Consider the following 26,756-nt stretch of genomic DNA (forward strand, 5'->3'; position numbering starts at 1 on the left):
CTTGTTTTTGCACTGCCATATACCACGATACCCCGGGTTGACCAAAGTTAAGCACCTGTTACCTCGTGACCATCCAGACAAAAATGAAGGAGGCAATAAAACTGATTTGTAACGAAACAGACTTTATATAAATTATAAACCCATCCAGTTTAAAGCAGATCTTTTGCAGTTCTGTCACTTATGTCCGTAGAAGGCTGAGGCATACATATCTTCTACAGTCATAAATTACAATAGTCAAGGAAGAGAAAGTTCAGATAAGGCTGCAGAGACAACAAGAAATCCCATTTAAGATTACTAACGGTTAAAATAAAGTCATGATTATCAATGATCGCAAAGTATAAATGCAACTCTCGAACAGTTAGAAGTGGTAAAAAGTACAAAAAAAGTTTACAAAATGATGGGGAACACAAACAGGCATTGTACATTTTCTTCTGTATGTAGACAAAGCAGGATAGGAGACATCTGACCTTCATCTACATCAGACACCAATTTAAAGCAAAGAGAAGAGTTGAGGAGATCTGTAAAAGGATCGTGGTTCATGATCCCAGTAGTACAAAAGCAGTATTTTTTCAGTCTGTAAACAGTAGACTTGGTAGGTTTCTCTTTTCCCCCCAGTATTCTTTTCAGTTCTTCACCAAAAACCCATCCAAGAGTGGAAATGGGCAAACAGCAGCAACAGGTTTTAGCCTGAACTTCTTACCAAGTGCCAGTGGGACATATGCTGGAGGGGAAACACTCTTGTAAGAAATATATATTTAACTGTACACAATTTTCCCTCAACTAAGCCCCCAGACAATCAGTACACAGTCATTTTTGTACCCCACCATCTCCTTCCAGAGAGGATTTACAGCTTGTGAAGAGATGGCATCTGTTTTATAAAACATTGAGTAATCAAAAAATTGTATTCGACAAGTTTATCATTCACCGGTGGCCAGACCTGGAAATGGGACAGCAGGCAGCTCTGAAACACAGCCAGCATTCCCTGTGCAGACTTGCAGATGGTTTGAGACCAGCCACCAGCAGACCTGAGCCATGCCAAGTGCTGATGGGAAGCGAGCCATGCTTCCATCTCCTCTCAGACTGCTTCATATGACACACGTCGCCCCCAGCAGTTTCAATTCTGCTTTTAAGGGAACGGATGCAGAAAACTTTTTTTTAAAGCAAGTTCTGCTTTCTGGCACGCGGGATTATAAAAGCTTGATTTTTATTAACATTACTTCACTTACATTGTCAGTGTTGTTTATTGAAATGACTGGCTGAGTTCAATTTGTTGCAGCAGCAGTGCAAGGAAACTCCAGCACGAGCCAGCCCTTGGCCTGTGCCCTCTGGATGAGGACGTCGTATCAACTCTGCATTCAACACTGGTGTTGCATGAAGCCCCATCTACATTTGCACTGCCATGGGAAAGGGATGGGACAGACAAGCATCAGCCACTGCTGCTATTCCTCCTTTAATTCAAACGAGCAGTGCAGATTTGTGGCTCAGTGCTTCTCCGTTAATTGCATAATCTCTGCGCGTATCCTACGTGTTTCAAAGCATCAACATCAGTTATCAGTCTTGCTTTAATTTAAGGAACACACCCTTCTTTCCAAAAATGATATTTCTATACAACGTGTAAGACAGTTCAGTTTGCTCAGGAAAAGTATTACTATAAAAACAGACTTAACACATTTTGGTATTCCTCCAGCCCAGAGCACTTACCAGACGTCACAGTTAAACCATTAGGATCTCCATTACAATTTAGACAACCTGCAGACAGCCTTCTTTCCCTCGTAGGATGGGGGCAAAGCAAAACTAAATCCAGCAAGAGCAGCAATGTGGAATTTTTACACAGGGGATTTATTTTAAAAAAATACTCTCATCAACATTCTAGCATTTCTAACAAAACATCTTCAGAAGAGATGACAAAGGATTGTCAGCTCCCTTAAAACTTTAAATATAGACTTCAGATACTAGCTGCTTTAAATCAGAACGAATCTGTTAAAGTCTGACCTGTCCCTTGGATTGTAGGTGCAACACATACTTTTTTTTTTTTTGCCTACAAGTTTTAGGCTGCATTACTCATTTAAAATGGAAAAAAACAACCAAAAACAAAAACAACAGCAGAAATGCAGACTCAGTGGGAGCAGATGATGTGATTGCACTACGAGAACACCTAATGAGCTAGTACTTGAATAATCAAAGATCAACTGCAAAAAGCAAGCATACAGTTATAAAAAGTATTCTCAGCCTCATACTACAGCGGAAGCAAAAGTTACCTCTGCCAACTTAAAACCAAAGCCAATAGGATTTAATTTCTATGAAAATATTTAAAGTCTTAAAGTCTCAGTAATCTAAATACACTTCTTTAGAAGTCATGATGATTGCTGTTTTACATTAAACTGTCATGAAATTAGAACGCAGTGTCAGACATCACTGCAGCTATTATATACACCGTCTCTACTTTTGACTTTTGCCGAAACACTGACTCCCATCTCTCTAAAGCTTAATGGCCAAGTTTGCTCCTCATCAGACTCGAAGTTTCTCTGAACATGAAAGCGACCTGTGTGTATGCTGACACTACCTCCTTCCTCCAGCAGCTCTCTCCACGTTCAGCCCTTAGAGGAACCTGCCTCACCACTAGGCTCTGCTGGAAAGCTGCACGCAGAGGGTGTTCTGTCAGCACAGCCCCCATCTCCCTGCTGGGCCAACACACTGAACTCAGTAGGACCAGGTGGCTTGTGGACAACCATAGGCAGCTCCAGAACTGGCTCATTTCATTGGAGGTGGCTGAACGTGAGCATCTACTTCTGCTTTCTAAGGCAAGGGACCATACGAAAATTATAAACACTGTATGGTGATGAAAATACAACTCCTTTGAGATCTATGCTTTACACTGGATTTCTATTGCTGCTAACGACCATCTCCAGTTGTTTCTAGAGATCAGAAGGGAAGAAAGTTATTCAATTTTCTCCTGTTGTTATATGCCTATGAACATGTATAAAAAGTGGTCAAACCCCGATAAGGGTCCCTGCTTCTCGTTTATGTACAATAATTTAAGTCAGCTGAATACATCTGTAATACCTAAAAAATTCGTTTTATGATTTTAAGTCCTTCATGCATTATGAGGAAGTTCTGGATTGAAGTGACGGTATATTGGATGTTGCTTCTGTCTGGGACTCTGGTGTCACTCTCCTGTGGAATATGTCAACGATTTCTCAAATCTTTAGTTTTTTAATAGTATCAAGTCTCTTTTTCAGCAGTTCTCCAATTTCCTGAACCGAGTGATGGTAACTGCTCCGCACCTTCCCCTGCACAGTCTTTGTAAACTTTTTTTCTTCCTGCAAATTGCAAAAGAGAAACCAGTCACTCAATAGCAGGTTTTCAAGTTCTCCCATGAAAAAACATCCCCTCCCACCTCACCTCAGCAGTAATAGCCCATCACCAGTAACAGCCCATCCCTGAATCACATCAGAGTTTTCACCAACACTTGAATGTGAGAACGTTTTTTAAAAGCACTTTGTAGTTCTGAATGCACATGGCTGCAAACACAGCTCTGGCTGTGAGCAGTGCTGTGCACATCGCCTATTTCTGGATTTACTGCAACCATATCAAACAAAAAACAGAACTGCAAACATCACAACTAAACACAGAGAAAGTCCAAGATTCCCAGAGGTGCTTCTGCTCAAATCCATGTCAAACTGATGCACAGTTTTTACAGGTCTACCTTGTGTAGCTATTTGATGTCTTCCAGGATGGGATATGAAGGAATCTAGTCACTCAAAAATCCAGAACAATCACAAACATCCCAACAATTATCTGAAAATACCTGATGTTCAAGCTTCTTTGGTGTTAGGAACACGTACTTTGAATTTTAGTTAAAATCACATAAATTACAGTGTAAGATTTCTTTATCAGTTTTTGGTGGTTTCTGTTTTGCTTTCAAGAAGATGCTTCTCCACCAGCTTCATACAGCAACAAGAGAAGGGAAATTCTAAGCAGTGTGTTATGAAATAGAGGACAAACTAACTGAAAAAAGCTGGTTAACACATAGGTGGATACAGTTCTGAAACAGCCAAATGCAACATTTAAACCTTCCCCAGTTTAAAAAAGCATTAGGATCTTCCTAGACAAACACATATGACCTGTAGGTCAGATTTCCTACTTCAGGACAAATGCACCAGAAATCTCTTTGTGTCTTAAGTGACAGCTCATCAGACGAGGCAAAGTCACTGCACCAGGTGAAACTCTACAAAAAAACCCCAACTCACCATTCCAAAATTAATTCAGTTTGGTCCCTAATATTTGGTTAATAGCTATTAAGTCATCCTTAACAGGTTATCTATCACACATAACACACTAATCACTCATATAACAATGGTAAGTTCTTACCTGTAAAAGCAGAGTGTCCTTGAGGGACAACTCTTCAAGTTTTAGTGCAGTCAGAAATACTTCAAGCCCTTTGATGTGATCTATTACATTAGAAGTTAATGTCTGTAGTTCAGTAACATAATCCAAAAAGTGTGTAAATACAGGTGGCTAAAATAAACAAATAAATACTTTTAATTTATAAACACATACTAGTATCTCTTCAGTGACAATTTTATGTAACAACTCAATTCATAATGCTTACTCTATTGCACACCCACATACCCCAACACTTAAGCTTAAATCTACCTATCCAGATAAACAGTACCAGTACTGCAGTGCATTCACACCAGGGAGATCTGTGATAGTCTAACTAATATTTCCTGTTATAAAGATGTCACACCATGTCAGAGATGTGGCAGAAAGCAGAAAAGGAGTTTAAAAAAAAACAACACATTGTTTGTAAAGTAAGCTCTGCCCAACATCAGATTCTACAAGGCAGAGTTCATGCAAAATAGTTAGTTAGCATGCCATCTATCCTGATAGAATTCTGTACAAATAGCTGGATTGAGGGATGGAAGTGGAAGAGAAAAAGTTATATTACCTACCATAGCTACATTGGTTTCTTTTTTTTTCTTCTTCTTTTTTTGCAGGTTGGATTTAAAAGGTCGAAGGACACCATCACAGTAACTTGATACCCACTGAGTGATGGAGATGGTCTGCAAAGAAAGATAAAGGTATGTTACAAGCTGCATTTACAGGAGGCATTTTAGTGTACATACCGGAAAGACTCAGAATATGCAAAAGTTCTGTTTTCATGACTGACTGAGCATGCAACTCACTGTGTTTTAGTCTCAACATTTCCACTCTATAGTGCTCCACAATTTTAATTTTCCAGCAAAAAAAATTTAAAAAATACCTCAACAAAGAAGACTAAGTTTTCTAGCAGGTTTGGTTGAGTTTTCAAGGTGCCATCTCTGACTTCAATCAAGTCACCTTTACATTTATTGAACAAATCTGAAAAAAAAGAAAAAAAGGAAAGCCTTATTCAGGACATGCAGATCAACCAACCCAGATGATCCTTTGCTACATCCTGGACAGAAATCAGTCCTCTGACTGCTCTGCTGACGAGGCTGTTCTTGATAAGTTTAGCTAAAGACATTCAAGAAGATTGAGCTCCAAAGTTCCCTCTAACTTGTATTTCATTACAAATAGTATCCCCACACAACGCTCGGACCAAGTATCAGGAAACAACAGTTGCTAAGATTAGACTGCAAGGTAATGAAATGACAGGGCATAATGACATTACATGGATGCAACAACTTTGTGGCCAGACAAGCTAGGGGCACTTTCAGCCCTGCTCTCAGCATCTTTCAAAAGGGTCTGCAGATCCATTAATGCAATTTCTCATATTTGCAGCACACTTGGGAGCTTATAACTGGTTTAATTACCAGTGTCTTTTCTTGGTTTACTACTTACCTGTTAGCCGTTCTATTAAAGACTTGAAACTATTCCCTATCCTCTCCTGGACTTCTGCTGAATCTTCTGAAAGAAAACAGAAAAAAAGCAGCTATGAACTGTAGGTTCTGGATCTCCTGCGCCCAGAAGAGATGCTGTATTACATCAACATACACCACAAAAATGAAGATATGGATAAAGCACTGAAGTGCTGTCTCCCATGAAACAGCGTCATTCATAAAATAAAACAAGTCATAGTTGGGTCCACATCACCCAATGTCTAGCAGTTTTCAAACTAAGTGGAAACATACCGCATTCCCTCCCACCTCATAACCATCTGGTTAAGCCCCTGCCCCTCAAACACTTACCTAAGCCATTGGTATCTAGTTCATAAATATCACTAACAAGATAAAACAAGCTAGTCTGGCATTGACAGCTGCCATTACTGAAGAAGCCAGCCATTCGGGTAGGAGGAGGGCCAAGGACAGGATACTAGGCAAGAAGCAAAGAAAAAGATAAAGGTGTTGCAGCTTTTCCTTATCCAGAACACAGTGTTTGTCTCTGGCACATCTCTCAGTCAGATTCATACACTACAAACTCAGGGTCAGTTAAGTGCATTCTGCAGCCTGCTGGACGTTACAAGATGCATTCAGTTTTTCTGCTTGCATTCACGTTCATTTAATATTTGAGGATAGCTTTTTCCTTAATGGGTACCTGAATTTTTTGTTCTAGAAACTTCTTCCCTGAATCCACTGCCGCTTCCAGCTGCTGAAGCAGAGATCGAATTGTATCAATCTTGGATGAGACGCCATTCTCTGCAGTCTTTTCAGAGTTCTTTGGTTGAATACTGTGACTAAGAGTTGGGAGTCCGCTTACTAGCCTTAAAGTTAAAGACCGGATTCGCAACCACAGGGTTTCTTCCTCCAGTGAGAGTTTCCTATGTTCTTCAGAAATGTCCCTAGAGAAAGGCACCAAATGTTTTCAGGAAAATGCTTCAGTTTTGCAAAGTTGCAAGCTTCACTCAGGTACAAGAGCCTACCTGAAGTTATCAAATAACATATTAGGAGGGAAGAATGATCAGAAATTCAGAAAACCATTAATATGTAAAAAGGCAGCAATGCTAGAAGTGATAAATGAATGTTAAGTTTGCAGTTAGCAGGTCTAGAGAACATTTAAGTTACACTGAAAGGATTTTCTTCACCATATGCTGTAGGAAAAGGCACAAAACTACGGTTATCTACTCACCTGTCTTTTGGATCCCAATTAAACAAGACTGTCAGGTCTCTGTTGTCACGCAAGTCTTTCCATGGAATGTCATCCTCTTCTGGGCTCAGACTCATGGACTTTATGCTTTCTTCTAAACTAGAAGATCTGCACATAAGATTAAATATTAAATCAAACATTTGATCACTGGAAACAAACATCCAGAAGACTGCAATCTCTCCACTGTTCAATTGCTGACTCATCACCAGAGTTACACTAAGTACAAAGAAGGATGCTGAAGGAAAGAGCAACTGAGAGAAATTTTTGGGTTTTGGTCAAAGTGCCGCTTGGTCAATATTCTACCTATGCATAAATCTTAATTTCTGTCACATGAAAGAATGGCATTCGCTGCTGCTGTACTTACATATTTGCTTCAAGTAAGAGGTCTAACAACATCCGTTCTGTGCGAACTTGTGCAAAGTGAAGGGAAGAGTTCAGCCTATTTCTAAATGCAATGAATTCTGGAATCTTCTCAAATGCACCGTATTTGTAGGCTTGAATGATGTATTCTGAGGTCTACAAGAAAGCACACACCAGCTTTGTATTAGTTACTTCCACAAATTTGGAACAACCAAGTTGGTCAATGCCAAGAAACTGTATTTCCGTGGCTTTCACTAACCCAGAGGTTCAGAATCTGGCAAATGCTCAAACCCCAGGAGGATCCTGCAGTTTTGCTTATCTAAGTCATCCAAGTAGTTCTGTTCCCTAAATTTAACAACGCCTAGAGGATCCACCGGGCAGGGCTAGTAAGTAACCAGACCAACACTGAACAAAATCAGATTGCTGTCAACACAGACTGAAAAATATTTGTAGGTCGAGAGAGATGATTTTGAAAGTTTCTATTTTACTGTTGTTTTTCAGATGGATAAATCAATTAGTTGCCTCATTATGAGAAGTACTTTCAGGCAAAACAGACACATCCCGATTTTCTGGAACTGACTTGGATGTGCATCACATTATCACAACATAGATAAAAAATTACTCACACAATTTTTTGTTTCTCTTTATTAGTTATATTTTTTTTTTAATACAGTATCACAAGATAACATCATGCACACATACATGTGTTACAGTACAATCTAACCACCAAACAAAGCTGTCAATGTCCATAGGATAGTTTGCTTCCCCTCTGGTGAAGCACAGCAAAACAAGCCACATAACTAACATTTCTCATCTGTCCAAGCAATCTCCAGAAGATTTCTGTGATGAAGAGTCCCAAACAGGCAGAATTTTTCACTGAAACACACAACTGGAATGACGGAGTGAACATCTTATGATCCCTGTCAATACAGATGGCTGTAATCTTAAATCAGTTTCTCCACAATGGAGAAATTCTGGCAGATCAAGTATTTTCTTCATAGCATCACCATGAAACACACTGAAGATCAGAGGCACCAGAAAGTCCCCAGGGCAACTGAAATCTGTACAGCTGTATTGACCAAGACAACCTGCCCAGAAGGGTTTGAGAGAAGAGGAGCTATCACTCACAGCTAAAAGCTCCCATTTCATTTTCTCTCCTCCCTCCAACGTAAGAAATGCCTTCTGGATAGCTCTGCCTTTTTCCTATGCAATTTGGTTATTTGCACTGTACGAAAAAAATATGCCAAATATTCAGCAACATACCCTCTGATATACAGCCTTGCAGAGGTCATTGTCAGGCTACGGGACTGCACTATGGGCGCTAATTCAACTGCATCGACGTAGTTTTTAAATCCCCATAAGAGACGTTGCTGTTCTGTTTGCCTGCGGATCTGGAGAAATTAAAGACGGACGGACACAAGAAAATTAGAGAGATTACTCGTGATTCTGCATATTTAAAGGAGGACTATCTTGAGAAGAATGAAGTTGCCTTTTTAGTATCAGTCAAATATAGCAATACTGCCTTTTCTCTCCTCCCTGTTATTGGCATCCTCTCCCAGAACAGAAATATTACATCAAAACTGCACAGTACCCTGGATGGCTATTACTTGGCGAAGTCCCATGCATAGCAGAGAGCACTTGCAGGACACGATCCTTACATAGTAGCAAACATTCCAGCTAAAACATTAATCTACAGAGAAGTAGGCAGTATCTGAAATCAGGTAAAAAGGTAACTTTGATAGGATAGTCCTCATTTAACACTGCAGTTAGATACTGTAATGGGATTCTGATCACGAGAGGAAAACCCCAACAGAACCACTGCAGCACAGAAACTGGAGGCATATTCTGACCCCGTGATATTGGAAACATTTTATAGTAAAGAACCATTTCTTTTTTCCCCACTCTGTTCTTGACGTATCTAAGATGAACAGCACGTTGAATTGAGCCTTCTCCTGCTTCAGTCTGCAGCTTGTGGTTGTTTTTGTAGACACTTGCTATTTGCAGGCTGATGTGGCTTCTGATGGATTTCTTCCTTACTGAAACACTCTGAAGACAATAACCACTGGAAGCATCCAGAACCCGTGAGGTTTGGCTGCTACTCAAGAACAACGGCTCACAGTTCTTTGGCTGCAGTACTCCAAGAGACATGAGATAAGCAGGATCCCAAGACACATCTTTGTCTTGTAGCACGAAGCATGTAACACTGACTGCATTGTTTTACCACCTCTTGCAATTTCAGCCTTTAAGGTGTGGTAGTGAGGCAAAACCGAACAATTCAGGTACCATTTTTTTCCAGCATTTCTTGATAACGAGTTGAGTAGCATTTTCCTCGCAATAGCACTTGGAACGTGTTTCAGTGGGCCTTCACCAGTTTGCACGCACTGAGTTACTGTAGACAGTTACCTCATACTCTGCAAGCACCTTTATCATTCCTGACACAGAGAATCACCATCTTCCTACTTCCATCAGAATGCTTTCCAGGGAAAGATGATTTCTTCATGCTTTACAATACAGTGTTCCCAAGCACATAAGTGACATTTGGTAGTTTGTTTCAGTTCAATTTCTTTTCTACCTGGCACACTGCAGTAGAATGTTTTGTTTAAACAGTTGGTTCCAGCCATTGGTTCCGGGTATGCTCTTCATTGAAGTCTTTCAGTAGATGTTAAAGAGTGAACAAGTTACTCAAAAACATAAAAACTGCCACTGCCGACAACAGATATATAGATATAGGAGAAAGCTGTTTGTATCCAGAGCTTCACTCTAGCACAAAACATTGTACTCAGGAATGCAAAGATTCTTAGCAAGTAGAATCAGTGCTTAAACAATAAGCAAGTGAGGGAAGCAGAAGAGAGTGAGCTTCCACCATATGACCCACACACATCTCCAAGCATCCCCCTCCCTACAGTGAAATGACCATGTCAGGCACAGGTCACAGTAACTCAGCATCTATCTTTTAGTCACACGTAAACGGCAACTGGTACCATGCACACAGGAATAATCTGGGCTGCCAACAGCACAAGGATACTAATCTGAGGGATTATTGTCTGAGCACCTTCAGAATCTTTACTACTCAGTATAGATAATTCTTATGTGTTTTTACCTACTGCTGGGATGGTAGAAAAACAGGTTGCGTACCTGCAGAGCCCCTGCCGCCAGCTTAGCCAGTAAATGGAAGAGTTAAAACAGGATTGCACCTTTGTTTCTTAAGCATCAAGTCAAAATAATTTTCTCCCCCCGCCCCTTAGCAATGAACAAGCTGTAAAATGTAAGAATACAAAACATACTCCCAACTCCTCAGAATGGGACAGTCTCGCAATTATACCTGTAGTTTCCTACCACTGTTCTAGACTATTTTCCCCCCTTATTTGCCCAATGCATTTCTACCAAGATTTCAAGACAGTTGTTTACCGTTCTCCCACTCAACCCATTTTTCATGCTTCCATGGGAAATGTGAATGAAACTGATGTTTTCCCTACGAATGTACCTGAGAGAGCTTTCTAATCAAGACTAATTTAGACAAGCACTGCTACTGATCAGCAAGCTACAAGCATGATAGATGCCTAGGTCACAGCATGCATTTAGGAAGGACCCAATCTCTTGAAAGAATTTAACTACTCTCCCCACCCCATCCTCAAGGTTCTCATTCAAGACAACTTTCTTATAATTCACACCATTTCACAGGGGTGAACTGAATAAGGCAGGTAGCTCCCATTAGCACAAGACCAGCCTTAGCAATTTGATCCCATCACCTAAAAATAATGCAGTTAGTCATGACTTCAAGAGTTAACTCTTCCCCTCTGAAATTTCCCCACATCGTTCTTTGCGCTTCCATTTTCTGATGAGCATTCCCCATAACACGTCATCTCTGCTTCAGATGAGTACAATACACAGCTTGTACATATCATCAACACCTTGACCCACCATCCCTGGCTGCTGTGTGACTTTTCAAAGTGCCAATAGTCATATGGCACCAGGACTTAACAGCTACGTTATGTCACACTCTCAATCACAATTCAATCACTTCAAGTAATCATGGCAACTTTTAGAGTATTCAGATTGGCTTATATAAAAAAATTCCTAAAGCAAAATTCAATCTAACAAGTTACAAACCTTTGCAGCGAGAAATACAGGCTGAGGAAACCTTCACTATAAACACAAAGCTGCATGTATTATTCCTCTGTGTGACTACCTACTACAGTTCTTAAGTTCTTACGTATGACACAGAATTCAGTACAGCACTATCAACATTACTGGCCTGCTACAAGGATGCAGAGGTTTCTTTCAACTTACATCTTTCTGGTTGGAGTGGAAAAACCTGAGTGCAAAATTGCAGGATTGGGATGCAGCAGCATAATGGCCCAGTGACTCTGCATAGCGCGTCAGAAGATAACTGCAATACAACACAGCACAAGTCAGACAGCAGCACACGTGCTGGGGAATTCAGCTTTACTGAAAAGTCTGGAGGTTTAACAGGGATACTCTCAACATTCATATTAAGATTTAAGCTTTTAACAGTAAAGGAAGGAATTCTTCGTTGCATGTGGAAGCTCAGAGTTCTTGCTCACTTAGGTGGATGGAGGAACTTTATTTTGAAACTCACAAACACAGTAATTGAGGCAAGGCCATTTGGTTGTGTTTGCTTTAAGCACTGCTCCCAAACTTTGCTCAGCAGCGACCCAGGCTGCTACACCCAGCTACAACTGGCACCAAGATACACATTTCACAGATCTCATATTCTGTTTAACATTCCTAAGGTCCAGAAATGATTAAAATCACACAGGACAGATACTCCACTAGAAGCAGAGCACGCTTTAGTAGATGGATTTTACATATTTCTAGAACACAGTGTGACAATCTACCATCTTTCAGTAGCAATGACAACTGAAGAGATCTCAGAAACAGTTACCAGAGGGTCACCACAACCAATTATTCTCAGTATATACTACCCACCCGATGGTGTCGTGCTGTATGTGTTTTGCATCAAGGCTGGAGTAAAGCTCTGCAACTGGTTCAAAAGCACCAAGCCTGCAGTAGATTCGAATGAGCAGCAATTTAAACTGAGCATTAGAAGGACTATGAGATAATCCTTCTTCTAAAAGGGTTAGGCACTGCCACACAGCCATCTCTTCACCTGGTGACAAAGAAAAACACAGGTGTGAACAGGGAGGGGTGTTCCACACAGATGGTGTAATTCACTTTGGCATCAAAGCTCCCTTCCTCATTTTGCACTTCACTCAGGACATTCCCACCCCAGTGCTACAGCTGGTGGAGGAATAATTCTTTACAGGGAATATCCAGCTCATGTCAGCACAGAGCACAACCCTCACGTACTGGAGAGATATTTCTGAGATTATGAGACCAAAAAAGCAGAGCAGATGAGAAGAATTACTAAAACCAGAGCAATGAGCCTCAGCTGAAGTCTAGAAGCCAGGACTCCAGGAGACAAAGCAGATCAAGGAGAAAAAGAAATATTTTTCAAAACACTTCTGGTGTCAGAACGAAGCTATCAGCATTATTTGTGCAAAGGGAGAGAAAAATATCTACATGGTGAACTTGGAACAAGCTTCTGGGGATGGACAACACTGAGCTGCATGAAACAGCAAAACTCTGCCAGGACTTCCACAAAAAAAATCAAATCCCTTTAGAGTTTAGTCAAATTGAGAGGCTCCTGAAATACCACACAGCAAGAAGAAACTGAAAGCTATAGGACTAATGAGCAATGCCAGATGCACAATGGCCACACAGGCACAATATGCCTCCCCACAACCATCCCAGGTGGTATTAAGCAAATATGGAGACATACCTTCCTCTAGCCACAGGTCAAGCAGCAGGTGGACTGCAAGGAGGCAGTAATAATCTGAAAACTGCAATTCAGTTTTCAAACAAGTTTTCCCTAAAAATAAAGACAAAATTACCCTGAATTGCAGAGTTAAAGAACTACTTACTACGCTGTCAGCTGTTTCTCAATTGCCAGCTCTATCAAGTGGCACAGACACCTGGCAGATGATAACCACTGCCTAGTTTATACACCTCAGAATTTTTCTTTAAAACAACTGCACTCATGCTCTATATCTTCATTTCCCCCCCTCCTCAATTAATTGTGCTTGAATTACCAAAGCAACACATTTTATTTCCTCTAACATTACGTTTCCTTGGCTTCTCTGTTCTTGGACTCATACTCCATTTAGAAGCACTGAAAACAAATCAACAGTTCTCACACAAATTCAGATTTTTTTTTCTTCCTGATAACAAATGAACTCCTGCTGATGATTTTGAAAAGAAAAGTCTGGCCACTTCATATACCAACATCTGCTAGAAGAAAGCACTTTGTAACTGCAAGATTTAAACACTGGTAATAATGCCTATGTTTTTATCCTATACACACTGTTGATAAAGCCTGCCTTTGCTCAAAGGCACAGGAAAGCATAAAAATGCACCACGTGAGCTACTCACCAACATCTCATTTACTTTAAAGATACAAAACTGAAAAGAAATTAAAAGGAAACAGAATTCAGGTGCCCAAGGATATAATAACAAAGGAAAGAACATAGTATCTAGAGGCACAATAGATGTAATACATCAGTAGTGATGCAGGCCATCACAGTTTGTGCTGTCACGCTCCTCTGGAAAAAAATAATTCTGAAGCTCAAAAAAAGCTACAACACTGGTTTCAAAGTTTTTCCTCACCAAACTCCAATCCATGGTGGTATCTTAACATTAACTCCCGGACCACAGTCAGCTTTTGCTTCTTATCCATGGCATGATAGATACCAAGCAATCTGGAAAGCTGCACCACACACAAGTGTTGTTGAAGAGCTTTGATGTCGGCTGGCAGTGCGATTTCGCTCTCTGCTGTTGATGACAGAGGGATTACTTCCAGCAATTGACTGATGAACTGGAAGAGAAACAGTTGTTAAAATTTTGCAGGGCAGCTGGGACTACACAAACAGAAGACATCATTTCCTCTCTCAAATCAAGAAGAGCAAATGAGGTGGAAGTGTCAGTGTAAACCTTGACATCACACTGAAATCAGTTGCTAGAGAGCTTGTTTTTTAATTCTTAATTTTGGTGAGCACAAGTGATGGCTTTGCTTAACAGCTTAGTTCATCAAACAGACAAAAAACACACAGGAAAGTTTCCAATAACTGACATACAAGGGATTTCAAGCACTTGTTAACACTCAGAGGAATAACAGATGCAATTAAAATAATTAGTTGCTGAAAGTCCATAGCACACTATATGGGAAATTTTGCACTGGTTATTAAATTTTCTTTCATCTCTGAAGCAATGCAGGATGCCTAGATATGTCATCATCTGATTAATTTCCTTTAGGTTGTAAGAAGAGCAGTGTCCCACTGTTTACAATATTATTTAATGGGAGACAGCAGATTTCTCATAATACCCTGCAATGTGGTCAGCACTTCCAAAATTATGAGTTAAATGTACTACTGACCACAGCTGATGCCAGTGGGTGAGAACACATCTAAAATATCAGCAACAACCAATACATGCCAAGGCCACCATTCTCCTCATTAGTAAAGCTGTAGTGTCACATTAGTAAGGTTTACAAGTCAAGAAAATAAGAAAACAATACTGTCCATACTTTGTTAACAAATACTGTAATGAAAAGCCTCTGGCTGATCCAGGATTCTCCATCTAGCCTACTCAGCACTAAGTTGTACACAATGGCTTTGAGAAACAATGGGATGAGTGACAGGATTCCCAGCTGCTGAAGTCATTCAACAAACAGCTCATGACTCTGCACAAACAGACTTTTAAATTGAAGAGGGCTCATTTCAAAAAGATTCTGGAAAAGTTGCCATAGTTCTCTTAGTCACCACTCGATCAGTATCAACATGTCTATTCTTCAACATTGCAGCAGAGTAAAACGTGCAACAGCCTACCTGGATCCATCTGCCCAACTAAACGTGCAACTTCAGTGAGAAAAATAAGGGATGGGTATGATAGGAAACACGAAGGACGTTTTTGTATAACAGAAGCTGCAGTAGACAGCAAATACATCTCCCGTGTCTGCTGTTCTAAATAGATCAAGCTTCAGCTTTTTCCATCCCTTAAGAAGACATGGAGGTACCTTAACCGAAGTATAAAGGTGCAAACAAGCGCTCTAGTTCCTGTCAGCATCTCAGACATTCCTCACCTTTGTGTATTGGCTGGATGGAAGGAGATCCACAAATACTTTGAGATCAGTGAAACAACAGGGCTTGTCCCCGAATTTCTTGAAGTACTGGAACATTAGTTCTTCTGGATCACCTAGGAAAAAGAGCCAGTTCACCTTTTTAATACGCTACACTAAAATCTGAAACTATAAGATCACTTTAAAAACAAATTATCAAATGTTTCTCAATTTGGAATTACGCAGAGATTTACAGCCCTATTAGCTGCACTGCTGCAGACCTTAACCGATGCTCACTGTCTTTAGTAGCCAAGGATACACCTTAAGAACTTCAGTCAAGCTACTTTGGCAGATAAGAGCTAAGCATAATACGCATGCATGCATAGTCCCTGCTTATCTAACTCATTTAGAAACTAGTAATCACAGGTACAGCTGTAATCATATTCTCTCCTTTGCTGACTCCCCGACTGCAGCTTTTAAACACAAGTTAAAAAGCAAATCCCAGCATTACTGAAAAAAACAACAAAACACAACAACACATCCAGAGATTACAGCTAAACAGAAGGACTCTGTACAAAAGCAGTGCATCGGGAATGCACTTTTCATCACAATGACACTGATCATATGCTCCCAAATTCCATAGATCCTTTAACCTGCTTAATTTCACAAGCCCTGTAACAGTCTGGAACGACTTTCCTTTTTTCAAGGCTCATCTTCTAATACTTTCAAAATTCTTTGCATTACTGAAACCAGCACATACGATGTCATAACACGCTGCTGAATTAAGTACATGCTGAATTAAATACAAAGAGATTGTTTTGTGTTCTCTCTCCAACGTTTAATTTATCATCCAGTTAATGGCTCTTACCTAGTTTATATTCATCGTTACAGCCTCTGCAACGCAATCGTCTGATCAGCTCCAGTTTAGCTAAATATGGGCCTCGAAGTGGCCGAGTGCTCTTAGATTCTTCTGTTATTCTCTCTTCTATAAATTTCACAGCTTGCTCTATAGAATAGTGTACCTCTCCCTCCAAAGAGCTGTGCAATTAAAGAGACAAAAGATCTTTATTTTCCCCCATTCCTAGGTCAATGACAACATCTGTTCAACATACTCCCAGAACACCCTTAAGGAAATCTGGCATGACGGGTTTGCTAATTCAATAACATTAAAAAATATGAACTGGAAGAGCTCTATGCAGTACAAACCACTATTTATACAGCTGTTTCCAACAGACCTGCCAGTCTCCATAAAAACAAAGTAGGGAAGACATCATCTGGAGCCTGATGTCAGGAAGTCAACCAAAGACAGGGACACAGCACTGAAGGCAAAAAGTTCTCTCTAGCACAATGGAAAAATTCACAGCAGAACTGTTGACTTACTGCTCTTCTTCCAGAGGAGGTGTCCAGGATTCATCTATGAGCTGAAATACTGAATCAAAGTAGGTTATATAGAACTGCCAATCATCTGAGCTGAAACAAAAAGGAGACAGAGAACAATGTTTAGGGAACTGCCAAAACAGTAACTCACTTCTAAAACCTCTAAAACTGAATCTGAGGAATAGCAAAGATTTATATTATAAAAAAAATACAAGTGTGCTAGGAATCATTTCTCCTTTAATAGATCTTGCAACTACAGTTCTGAACAAAGTCTCATCCCTGTGACCTCCACCACAAATCCTCCAGAATTCCATTTTGTTGCTTCTTCCTCAACCAATGGCGTGTTAATATTTGAAAATACTCTTGGAACCTTTGACATTCTTCTGCTCTAACCACCATTTACAAGAACTACTGAAGAAGGTAATTCACGACCAGTCAGGGATTTTTCTTCAGTCCTCGATAAGATTGCAGAAATGTCTCACTTTTTCAGCAGCAATCTTCTTGACAGCGCGTTGCACTCTGGCCACCTACACAGCTTCTTGTACATCGCCATGCACTTGTTCTCGCGGCTCTGGAGCTCACTCGTCAGCTTCTCTAAATTAAAAACAGAAGGGCTAATTCATTTAATCAATGCATTTCCTTCAGTGATTATAAAGCATCAAAGTGTGTTATTATAGTCAAGGATGCAAAGCAGTAAGACAATAAAAGACTCTCAAAGGCTGGAAAGGCCATATTTCCTATGCAAATCTTCATATCCCCATTCCTTAAATCTGCAAGAGTATTTTAATCACCAGAAAGAAACAGTCCACAACAATCAAGACTATAGGATAAGTATATTCTTCCAAAATTCATTGCTGAATATGATTCTTAACTGTCAAATGTGTTTGGGTAAAATCAGTTTGCATAAAAGAACCTCCAGAGTTTGCTTCAATGTTTGAACCAGCTGCTAAGAAGCAAGCACGCTTACAGGTGTTTCCCTCCCCACACCCTGTAGTCAGTGGACAATCTGAAGCAAAAGAGCTATTGTTCCATCACACCCGTGATTATTAATTGACAGCATAAGTTACCTCCTAGTTTTCCTCTCACAACATCTAAGGCTTCCTGATATTTCTCCAGACGTTCCAGAATCATGTAGTAAAGTTCGACCTTGGAAAAAAAAGATTAGGCTGCAATGAAACTTGCTAGTAAAACAGTGTACAGGTACACCAAGAAATAAAGTGACTTGTGTTACTGTCATTAGAAGGAGAAGACTGTGAGGACTGCAAAGTTATCTTTAGCATCCCAAGGGTGGAGCACTCAGGAATTTAGGTCTTTTTTTGCCATTATCAGTCCTAAAATGTCTCTCGGGGCCTCCCAGGGAACAAAAACAAGTACTTCATCAAGTCAAATCAAAAGAATTTCCTTGGCCACACTTTTTCATATCCCTCCCCACCCTCTGCTTCATCTCCTTCTGTACCAATACGTTCACATTTAATTTCAGAACATTACTGATTATTATCTCAGCAAACTTAAAATAATTAACCGCCTTTAACACTACACCCCTTGTCTCAAAAATGTTGAAATCAAGCTGAAAAAATATATCCGCAATTCTTACTTCAGCCTCAGCTTCGATCTTATCCTCTTTTACCATTTTTTCCACCATTCTCTCAGCTAGTGGCAAAAACATCGTCTTGGAGAGGTTTTCATCCTGTGCTGAAATAGACTAGAGAAAGGAAGAACTACTGTAACACAGCATCGACGTTTGTGTTGTCGCACACATTGCTTTCCTCTGTGATCCATGAGAAGAGAGCAAACTCGGATGCTTTAACCCCTTCTCCACATATTCAGAATGCCATCCATACACACAGAGAGCAGCCACACTGTTAAACAGGCAGCAATAAAACTAGTGAGCTGGAACGCTCTCTTAACTGCACTGCCTAGAGCCTCATGCATTTAGGCACACAATAGCCATGGCAAACAACACCTTACAAGAACACGCTTGTATTTTCCATGGCACATTACTCTGGAGAATGTAATTAACAAGTCCATGCTTACTTGCTTGGCCAACACTTTGTCAGGTCATTTAACTACTGCTTGAATCCACTATCTCAACTAACACAGCACAGCTTATCTGCTGTCTGTCATTGCAGATTTGCTGCAATCTGAAAGACGTGAGACGTGCTAAATCCAGCACTCCTGGAGACTTTATAGTCCAGGTACAAAGAGCCACAGTTCTGCCTAAGAGGCTACAGACAGTACCTGTCTAACTTAGGAGCCAGCAGGGTAATAGCCAAGATAGAGAAGTTATGAAACTGTAAGATAGACAGGCTAAGCTGCATTAAAAAAATACAGCACTTGCTTTGAGCCACATTAGTAATGTGGTTTCAGGAAGGTCCCACCCTCCCAGCATCAAACAGAAACAGCTCTGACATTTTACTTTAGGTATCTCCAATATTCTCACTAAAAACATCTCTGTTTGCAGTACACCTGCAGTAAAAGTCAGACCAATTTTCAGCACTGTACAGACCTGCATAATCAGGCTCATCACGGACCAAAAATAGTAAGGATTTTTGGGTACGATCTTATAAAGTGCCATTCCAGCCTGAAAAATAAGACAGATTAATTATTCCTAAAACATCTGTTTATGAACTCCCATGACAGACAATGCAAGTTAAGCAGCAATGATGGCAGCATGCAACCTGAAAGCAGCAACTAGATGGGAGAGCTCTTAATCAACCTGTAAGTCCTTCCTGCATTTAACACATTGCTGAAGAAGAAGGAGGGTGAAAGTTTCAAGGATGAAGAACTTTGAGCAAGTTTGACAAGGAACAGCAACGAGCATGTGCATGTATGACTGCCTGAACAGATGACAGCTTTAATTAGAAACGGTAACTGCATCAGGAAGCAGGAGATGTATTCGCTAAGAGCAAAGCAAGATATTTCCAGCACTGAATTTTTCTGGGAGGGCTGCAAAAATTAACTCGGACTTTTTGGATGTTCAGTGACACAATGTATCAAGCAAGAAGAACAGGCTTTTAGTCTTTAACATTGTATTGACACACACACACCTTTTTAGCAATAATCCTTTAACTTGCTGTTACATAATCATCAGTGGAATACCACACCCTACCAGAGGGTGAAAGATTCAGAGCTTATCACCACAGTCACGCTTCCTTTTCAGGTAACTTGAATAAAAGGTAACACCAAAAAGCAGATCTCTATTGATCAAGATCCAGGCTTAAAGTCAGAAACATAGTAATGCAATATTTTTCATCCTTAATATGCTCACATAAGGATTGCTACCTTGGTAAATGTCATGCACTTCAATAGCTTTGCCCCTGTCTACAACTTGAACTCAAGCAGCTTACAAGCTGGGCAAGAATGGAGAACAACACTACAGCTTAATATTTTCCTCCAGTTATTTAAACCATGCATATAAAAATTCAAGTCACCTTAAAAGAGCGGAAGCAAGGACTTTAAGAGTCATTTACTTGGCTCATTTTTTTAACATATATATATAGAAGAGTGAACATGCATGTTTTGAAAAGAATCTTCCATTTATAGGCATTCTCCAGGCACCTAATTTGGAAGTGACGAAAACAAAACTAACCAGCATGACAACGCTCTGCCAACTGAGAAGATGAACTTGAAGCACTTTTAGTTTGCCTTCACTGAATCGCAATGTGTTCAAGCCTAATTGTATGCTAGATTTCAGAGGTAAGAGCATGGGCAAAATTGCTTTTCCTAAAGACAACAGTAAATTAATAAATAAACCAAGACTGAAAGCATGGGACAGATGATCTTGCTGGACCTTCCTGTATCTATTTCCAAATTGCTTTATATTACACTGTAACTACCACACAGTTCAAGACAGAAAAGACAAAAACTTCCTGTTCCAAAATGGCCCATCAGTGCGGATACACACACAGAAGGCACAATCGTTCTGCTCCTTTGCAGGAAAATGAAACATTAGTCTTCATATAGCCCATTCCCTACAATAATGGTAATTTCAGCCCTTCTGCAAAAACAGAGAGTAGCTCCTGCATCAGCTCAGCCTGCTGTTCTGGATCATTGAAGAGGAATTAACAGTTTTTTAAACAACAACAAAAAAAGTTTGTGACAACTCAACATGACCAGAACATAAACCACTGATCATACCTGTTGCATCTTCTTGTATTCTCCAACCCTGGCATAGGCCATGAAGAGATGAGAGTGATACTCTTCACTGTTGGGGACTTTCTTTACAGCTGCCTCATAAAGTTTAGTTACAAGTTCCGCTAAACCAAAACCAGACGTTTGAGTTAAGACACATTCGGGATGAAATTTAAAGTACAGCTACTAAAAGATAGCAACAGTGATACTCTGGAGAGTAACATAATTAAGTTCATTAACCGCAGAAATGGTACTCCCTCCTCTAAGACCCCACATACTACAAACAGTAGTCTAAGAAGGAAACTGCTTAAAATAAAGAAAGAAAAACAAACCAAGAATAGTTTAACAACAACTGAACTGCTCGGAAACACTTCTAAGTACTTTCCTTGAAAAATTTATCTATTTTGGACTACTAAGCTGAATCAAAACCTTCTGGTTCTGGCAGAATGACACCACGTGAATTGCACATCAAAACACAAAACATTTTCAGAGCCTGATATCAAGTTAGTTACTCTTATTGAAAGTTTGCCCAAGTGAGTTCTCTCTCTTTTCTCAGGTGCATTCTTAGGAAGTGAAACACGTCACACTGTGTTTCTTAGTAATAGGTCTATCATGACAAAATAATTAGGACACTATGATAGGCAAAACTTTTCATCCTTCCAACATCTTTCTTCTTTAGACATACAATGTTACCTCAGTGTAATACTAAAAATGACACGTGATGCGACTTTCACATAGTTTACGCATCACTGACATCTATTTCTGCAAAGGTTGTTTCATCCCATTGCCATTTGCTCCAGCAATTCAGCAGGAAGTGTTATCACCACCAAGAAACACAAGCTGACAGAAACAACTGAAGAGCTGCAGATAAGCAGCATGTGAGGTCTGGATTCTTTCATACATGGGCATGCAATTCTACTCAGTCAATCACTCACACTCAAATTTTATAATGCTGTATTGCTACAAGGATCTGATTTCACAAAGGTAAAATCAATTGGGAGACCAGGATTTCCCTTATGTTTATTACACAGCTTATCAAGGCCTGAACCCCCTGACTACTGTCTAACAGTGTAAAAGATTTGTCATCTTTATTACATGCAGCAACAAATCCTCTCATTTAAACAACAAAATAAGTAAACTCAGGCTGGTCATGATGGACAGTTACAGCATGCCATTCTTTTATAGGAACTGTGCATACAATAATGCTAACAAGAGAAGCCTAAGCAAGGTTCTTTGCTTTGTGGTGACCAGTGAAGCCTTAGAAATATCGATAACACGTCATTTAAATTCCCCAGCCTCTTAATAACATGCTTGAACATACCTGAACTCTGGACTTCATACACTCCCCATGAAACTGTGGGTCATGAACACTTTTGAAAGATCAGAACTATGATTTTTAAGAGAAGCAAAGGAAAAAACTTACGTCTATGCATTTCCCGGTAAAGAATAGTTAGTGCTTGCAAGGAATTATCATCTGTGGGTTCAAGTGCTGCTACTTCTTGTGCCAGAGCATACGCTTCATCTTGCTTGCCAGTTCTCTGCAAGCCAATTGCCTTTAGAACCTATTGATATAACACAGAGGCAACCGTTAAAAACAAAGTTGGCAGTTACCAGTGAAAATCTTATTCCTCAAGAGGAGGTTTGCCCAAGCACCTCATTACTTCTAGAGAACTTCGGTTTTTAATGAAGCTTCAAACCCATATGGCTGCAGTGGAACATTTCCAAATGCAAACTGCATCAAATAACATGGCTTTGTGTTTCTTAATATACGTGCAGGCCACTAAGGCATCGGCTGCAACTCAGTTCTTCCTACCTGCAGGCTCAAAACTGACCACTCCTGCCAATTTTCATCTTTTCTTTTAATAAGTGGCCAGAGAAAAGTGACATAAATAAGATTCAGGTCAATGACACTCGCTTCAGCCTGGATAACTTCCAAAATGTAGAAGTAATACAAACTATAGAGGAAAATCCATAGGAAAAATAGAAAGATACTCAAATGTTCAGGAAACTGAGGAACAAAACTCTTCCCTTCAGCAGGGGCATAGCAAGGAAACTGAATGAGAAGCAAAAGAGCCTCAAAAATCACTTTATGTTACACTAAAATTACGCCTTCCAAATAAACTACTCCAAATAGGTACCTCAGCATAAGGTCTAAGAGAGGCATTTTTAAGGCATAGCTCATCAGCCCTGGTTGCTCAGAGTGGCCCTGATAGGGATCTCGGCAATTATCACAGGTACAGACACTTATACCAGTCAGCAGAGGCACCTCCCTGGGAGGATCCACAAGAATTTTCAGGCAAACAAAGAATTGCATGGATCAGAATAGTCAGATGTTCCAGAGTGCTCTGAACACACCGTGGTCTCTGGAAGATCAGACCACACAGAGCACAGCAGAGCACTGCAAGTCTCCGACGATGCTCCACCACCAAGTCAGTGAACGACCCCACTTACCTTTGCACAGTGAAGATCCTTGTGTTTTTTGAGCAGTTTATCTGCCTGCTGGATCGCCATTTTATTATTGCCATTATCAAGGTAATCTGCGTAAGAAGAACACACACAGCATTAAAACAGAACACAAAACCATTCTAGAAAGCTACCTCTAATTTCACCGAGGGCTACGCGCTGTTAGGGCAGCAGTGCAAAATGCATTTTTCCTGTGCAATTATTCCTAAACCAAACAGTCAGGAAATGTGTCACTTTGTAGACTAAGCATTCATCTTGCTGTACCAGTTCTTGTCATCCAAACAAACAAGCTTCTGTAATTACTCCACAAAGGTCATCACACCAACAAAAGAGCTGTATGACAGAGCGCTTCTGCAGCAACAGCCCTTCACTAGAAACTGAGATTTCACTCTTTGCTTCAGGAAAAGTAAGAATTAATTGGGTGTGCTGTTGGGACATTTCCAATGACTTTTAATGGGCTGTCGGTCAGAAACAACATGCTTGCAATCTATCAAAGCATTAAGTGAGATGAATTACTTGTTCACTTGCTCTATACTAAGAGGCAGAACAAGACCATCCCCTAACAGAACATCACTGTGCCTTAACCAGAGCAGTTCTAAAGACAAAGAAGAGGAGATATCCTGCTGACGTGCCAACAAGGGAAGGGTCTGCCTGCACTGTTCTGGCCTCTCCCCTAACAAATTACAAGCAGATCTAATGCTGGAATACTGCAATTACATTACACATCCTTTTCTCTTCAAGATCACAGCTCTCATTATGAGATAGAACTCTTAATGAGTCAAGAGGTGACCTTCAGTGATTCCTCGGTACGTTGTACAAAATGTGCATCTATACTAATGAGATTTATACTCTGCAGCTTTAACGTTTGTTTCCATCAGCCAAGTGGTGCAGATTTAAAGTCGAACTAATTGGACTCCTGAGACCACGCAGACAAAACCTCAAACCAGGCAGCCTGCCCCAACCAACCAAAACAAGATGTTGCTGTATCAGATATTCCAACCACCTCAACCTGTAACACGGTGCCTTTACACGAGTTACAGGCAACCTACAGGAACCTGTACAGCACCTTTAACCTTAAAGCTTCAGCACAGACTCGTCAGTGAAGAGGTTTCAAATATTCTGCACACAACACCCCAGCGATCTCTCCACATACAGGCAGATGTTTCTTGGTTTAAGGATCCACGTTATAACTTCCACTTGCACACAAATTACCCGCCAGCCTGCACTGCCTGCCTCGGGGCTGTAACAGCAACTCACTGATAGCATCTCTGCTATAGGCCTGCTGAAATAAATCAAATGAACCACAATCCTCTCTAAACTGCACAATAAAAAGATAATATTTTGCAACAAGGAATAAGTTTGTTGGAAGCCAAAACATTTGGCAACTCCTAAAGAAATCTCAGCTACAGGAAAAAAAACATTTAGTTCTATGCTGGCTACAGGTCTGCAGGTGGTTACATTCGATGGATGGAAGTGCAACATGTGAAGCTACAGGTGAAGGCAGAGAAATGAAGCAGAACAATGAAGACATCTGTCAATGAGCCCCAACTAATCAGGGCAGAAGGTGTGAAATGAAAGGCACTTTTTAAGAGTATAAGACCAAACTTGAACCTCATTCTGCACATCTGCAGCCTCTGTGAAGCTGAGCTTCTACTTGGGTAAGGGGCAGCACCAAATTCTGACCTCACAGAGCAGAAGTAGCAGAAAGCACGTTTAGATCAACATCAACAACAGCTGTACTCCAAAAGCAAGGCAAGGAAACACATATCACCTGGGTTAACATCTACTGAATCAGTTTCGGATTATACATCACATAGTTTATAGCAAAAATTACTGTATGCTAATAAACGTGGTAATCACACCACGTTTACCAGGTGCAGCCCAAGTTACGGCCACCCCAAGGCAGCGGCAGCTCCTTTACAGGGAGAGGAACAGAAAGGAAACGTGCTCGTTGTGTGAATTACGATCCATTGCGCGTTTTCAGAGCAGGACTGACACCGTAGCCCGAGGAATCGCATTTTTCTTTCTCTACTTGCAGACACACACAAACTTGTTAACAATTTCTTAAGCAATCTCAGCTGCGTGCAACATCCCTGGAAACGTTTTGGGGCAGCTCATCCCAGCGCTTTCCCAACACTCCCGCTCCTCTCAACTTGGTTCATAATCCAATTCATTTCCCTAACAAACTAATCAGTCCGTGCCGCTCCGCACGTAACTTTAAAGCATCCGCGACCGCTCGTTTGTTTTCGTTACTCGAACAAACCGACCCGTAACCCCAACTCCCAACGCAGAGCGACGTGCAGGGACAGGCACGGGACCTGCTCCGCTAAGAAATCAAACGGGGAACGGCGACACCCGGCACGGAGCAGGGAGCCCCGGCCGCGGGGCGGGAGGCCGCAGCGCCGGGCGGAAGGGGCGGCCTGGCGGCACACAGCGGGCCTGCTCGCTGCCCGCCCCGCAACGCAGCCCCGTGTGTCCGCTCAGCTCCATGGGGCGGCGGCACGGCGAGACACGCCGGGCAGGGCCCGGTAGGGAAGGAGCCGCGCGCACCGTACCGTAAATGGGCCGCAGGCGCCGGTCGTTGGGGTCCTGCACATGGCCCCGCGCCGCCATGATGAGAGCGCACAACCGCACTGCGCAGCCGCAGGGCCGGGCCGAGCCGGGGGCGGGGGAAAGGGAGCAGCGCTCCGCCCCGCTGCGATGTGACATGGCTGCGGGGAGCCTGAGGGCGGGGATGGGGATAGTGCGGCGATAGTGATGGGTTTGGGGACGTGTTTGTATTCCTACAGCTCACAGATGGGCCAGAATGCGTTAGAGCTGAAGATACTGTGTTGTGTCTGAAGGTACCTTCCGGCTTTGGTTACTTTGTGTTCACCTCGACATCACCAACGTATAACGCTGACCGGTCAAACTGATTTTATTCTGTTCATAGAACGGTTTGAGTTGTTAAGGGCTGTTAAAGGCCTGCAGTGCTCAGGGACACCCACAGCTCCATCAGTGCTCACAACCCCATCCCCTGACCATGGGTGCCTGCAGGGATGGGGCACCTCCACCTCTCTGTGCACCCTGTGCCTCATTGCCCTCAGTGTAAGAAGGAAACACAACCAGACACAACTCGGCTCTCACATCACACCCCGGAGCCGCTGCCCGGTGACGTCTGCGCCGGCCAATCGGTGCCGAGGGGGAGGAGGGGCCGTTTGGCCGGTGAGCGGCACCCACCGCA

General features: G+C 41.3%; 1 protein-coding gene across 5 annotated transcripts; it reads right to left on the reverse strand.

Moving 5' to 3' along the window:
* Positions 1-102: 102 nt before the first annotated feature.
* NAA25 (N-alpha-acetyltransferase 25, NatB auxiliary subunit) lies at positions 103-26,170 on the reverse strand. Of its 5 annotated transcripts, XR_014949118.1 has the most exons (25): positions 26,089-26,170; positions 23,522-23,607; positions 22,494-22,632; positions 21,077-21,195; positions 19,446-19,520; positions 18,534-18,641; positions 18,007-18,085; positions 17,422-17,533; positions 16,943-17,032; positions 16,431-16,600; positions 15,587-15,699; positions 14,116-14,323; positions 13,232-13,321; positions 12,379-12,559; positions 11,719-11,818; positions 8,692-8,819; positions 7,433-7,584; positions 7,051-7,176; positions 6,520-6,763; positions 6,174-6,297; positions 5,827-5,892; positions 5,267-5,364; positions 4,956-5,066; positions 4,372-4,518; positions 1,819-3,320 (listed from the first exon to the last, which is right to left on the reverse strand). XR_014949118.1 is itself a non-coding variant. In XM_015877774.3 (24 exons), exons 1-24 carry the CDS (start codon positions 26,144-26,146, stop codon positions 3,198-3,200), a joined length of 2,919 nt encoding a protein of 972 aa, XP_015733260.2. In that variant the 5' UTR covers positions 26,147-26,170; the 3' UTR covers positions 103-3,197. The 5 variants fall into 5 exon arrangements, 1 of the variants encoding a protein (XP_015733260.2); XM_015877774.3 differs by lacking the exon at positions 8,692-8,819 and having other exon boundaries at positions 103-3,320; XR_014949117.1 differs by lacking the exons at positions 6,174-6,297; positions 8,692-8,819.
* Positions 26,171-26,756: the final 586 nt, after the last annotated feature.

Source organism: Coturnix japonica, chromosome 9 (assembly GCF_054131305.1).
Source record: "Coturnix japonica strain WE chromosome 9, WE-NBRP24, whole genome shotgun sequence".
Taxonomy (NCBI): Eukaryota; Metazoa; Chordata; class Aves; order Galliformes; family Phasianidae; genus Coturnix; species Coturnix japonica.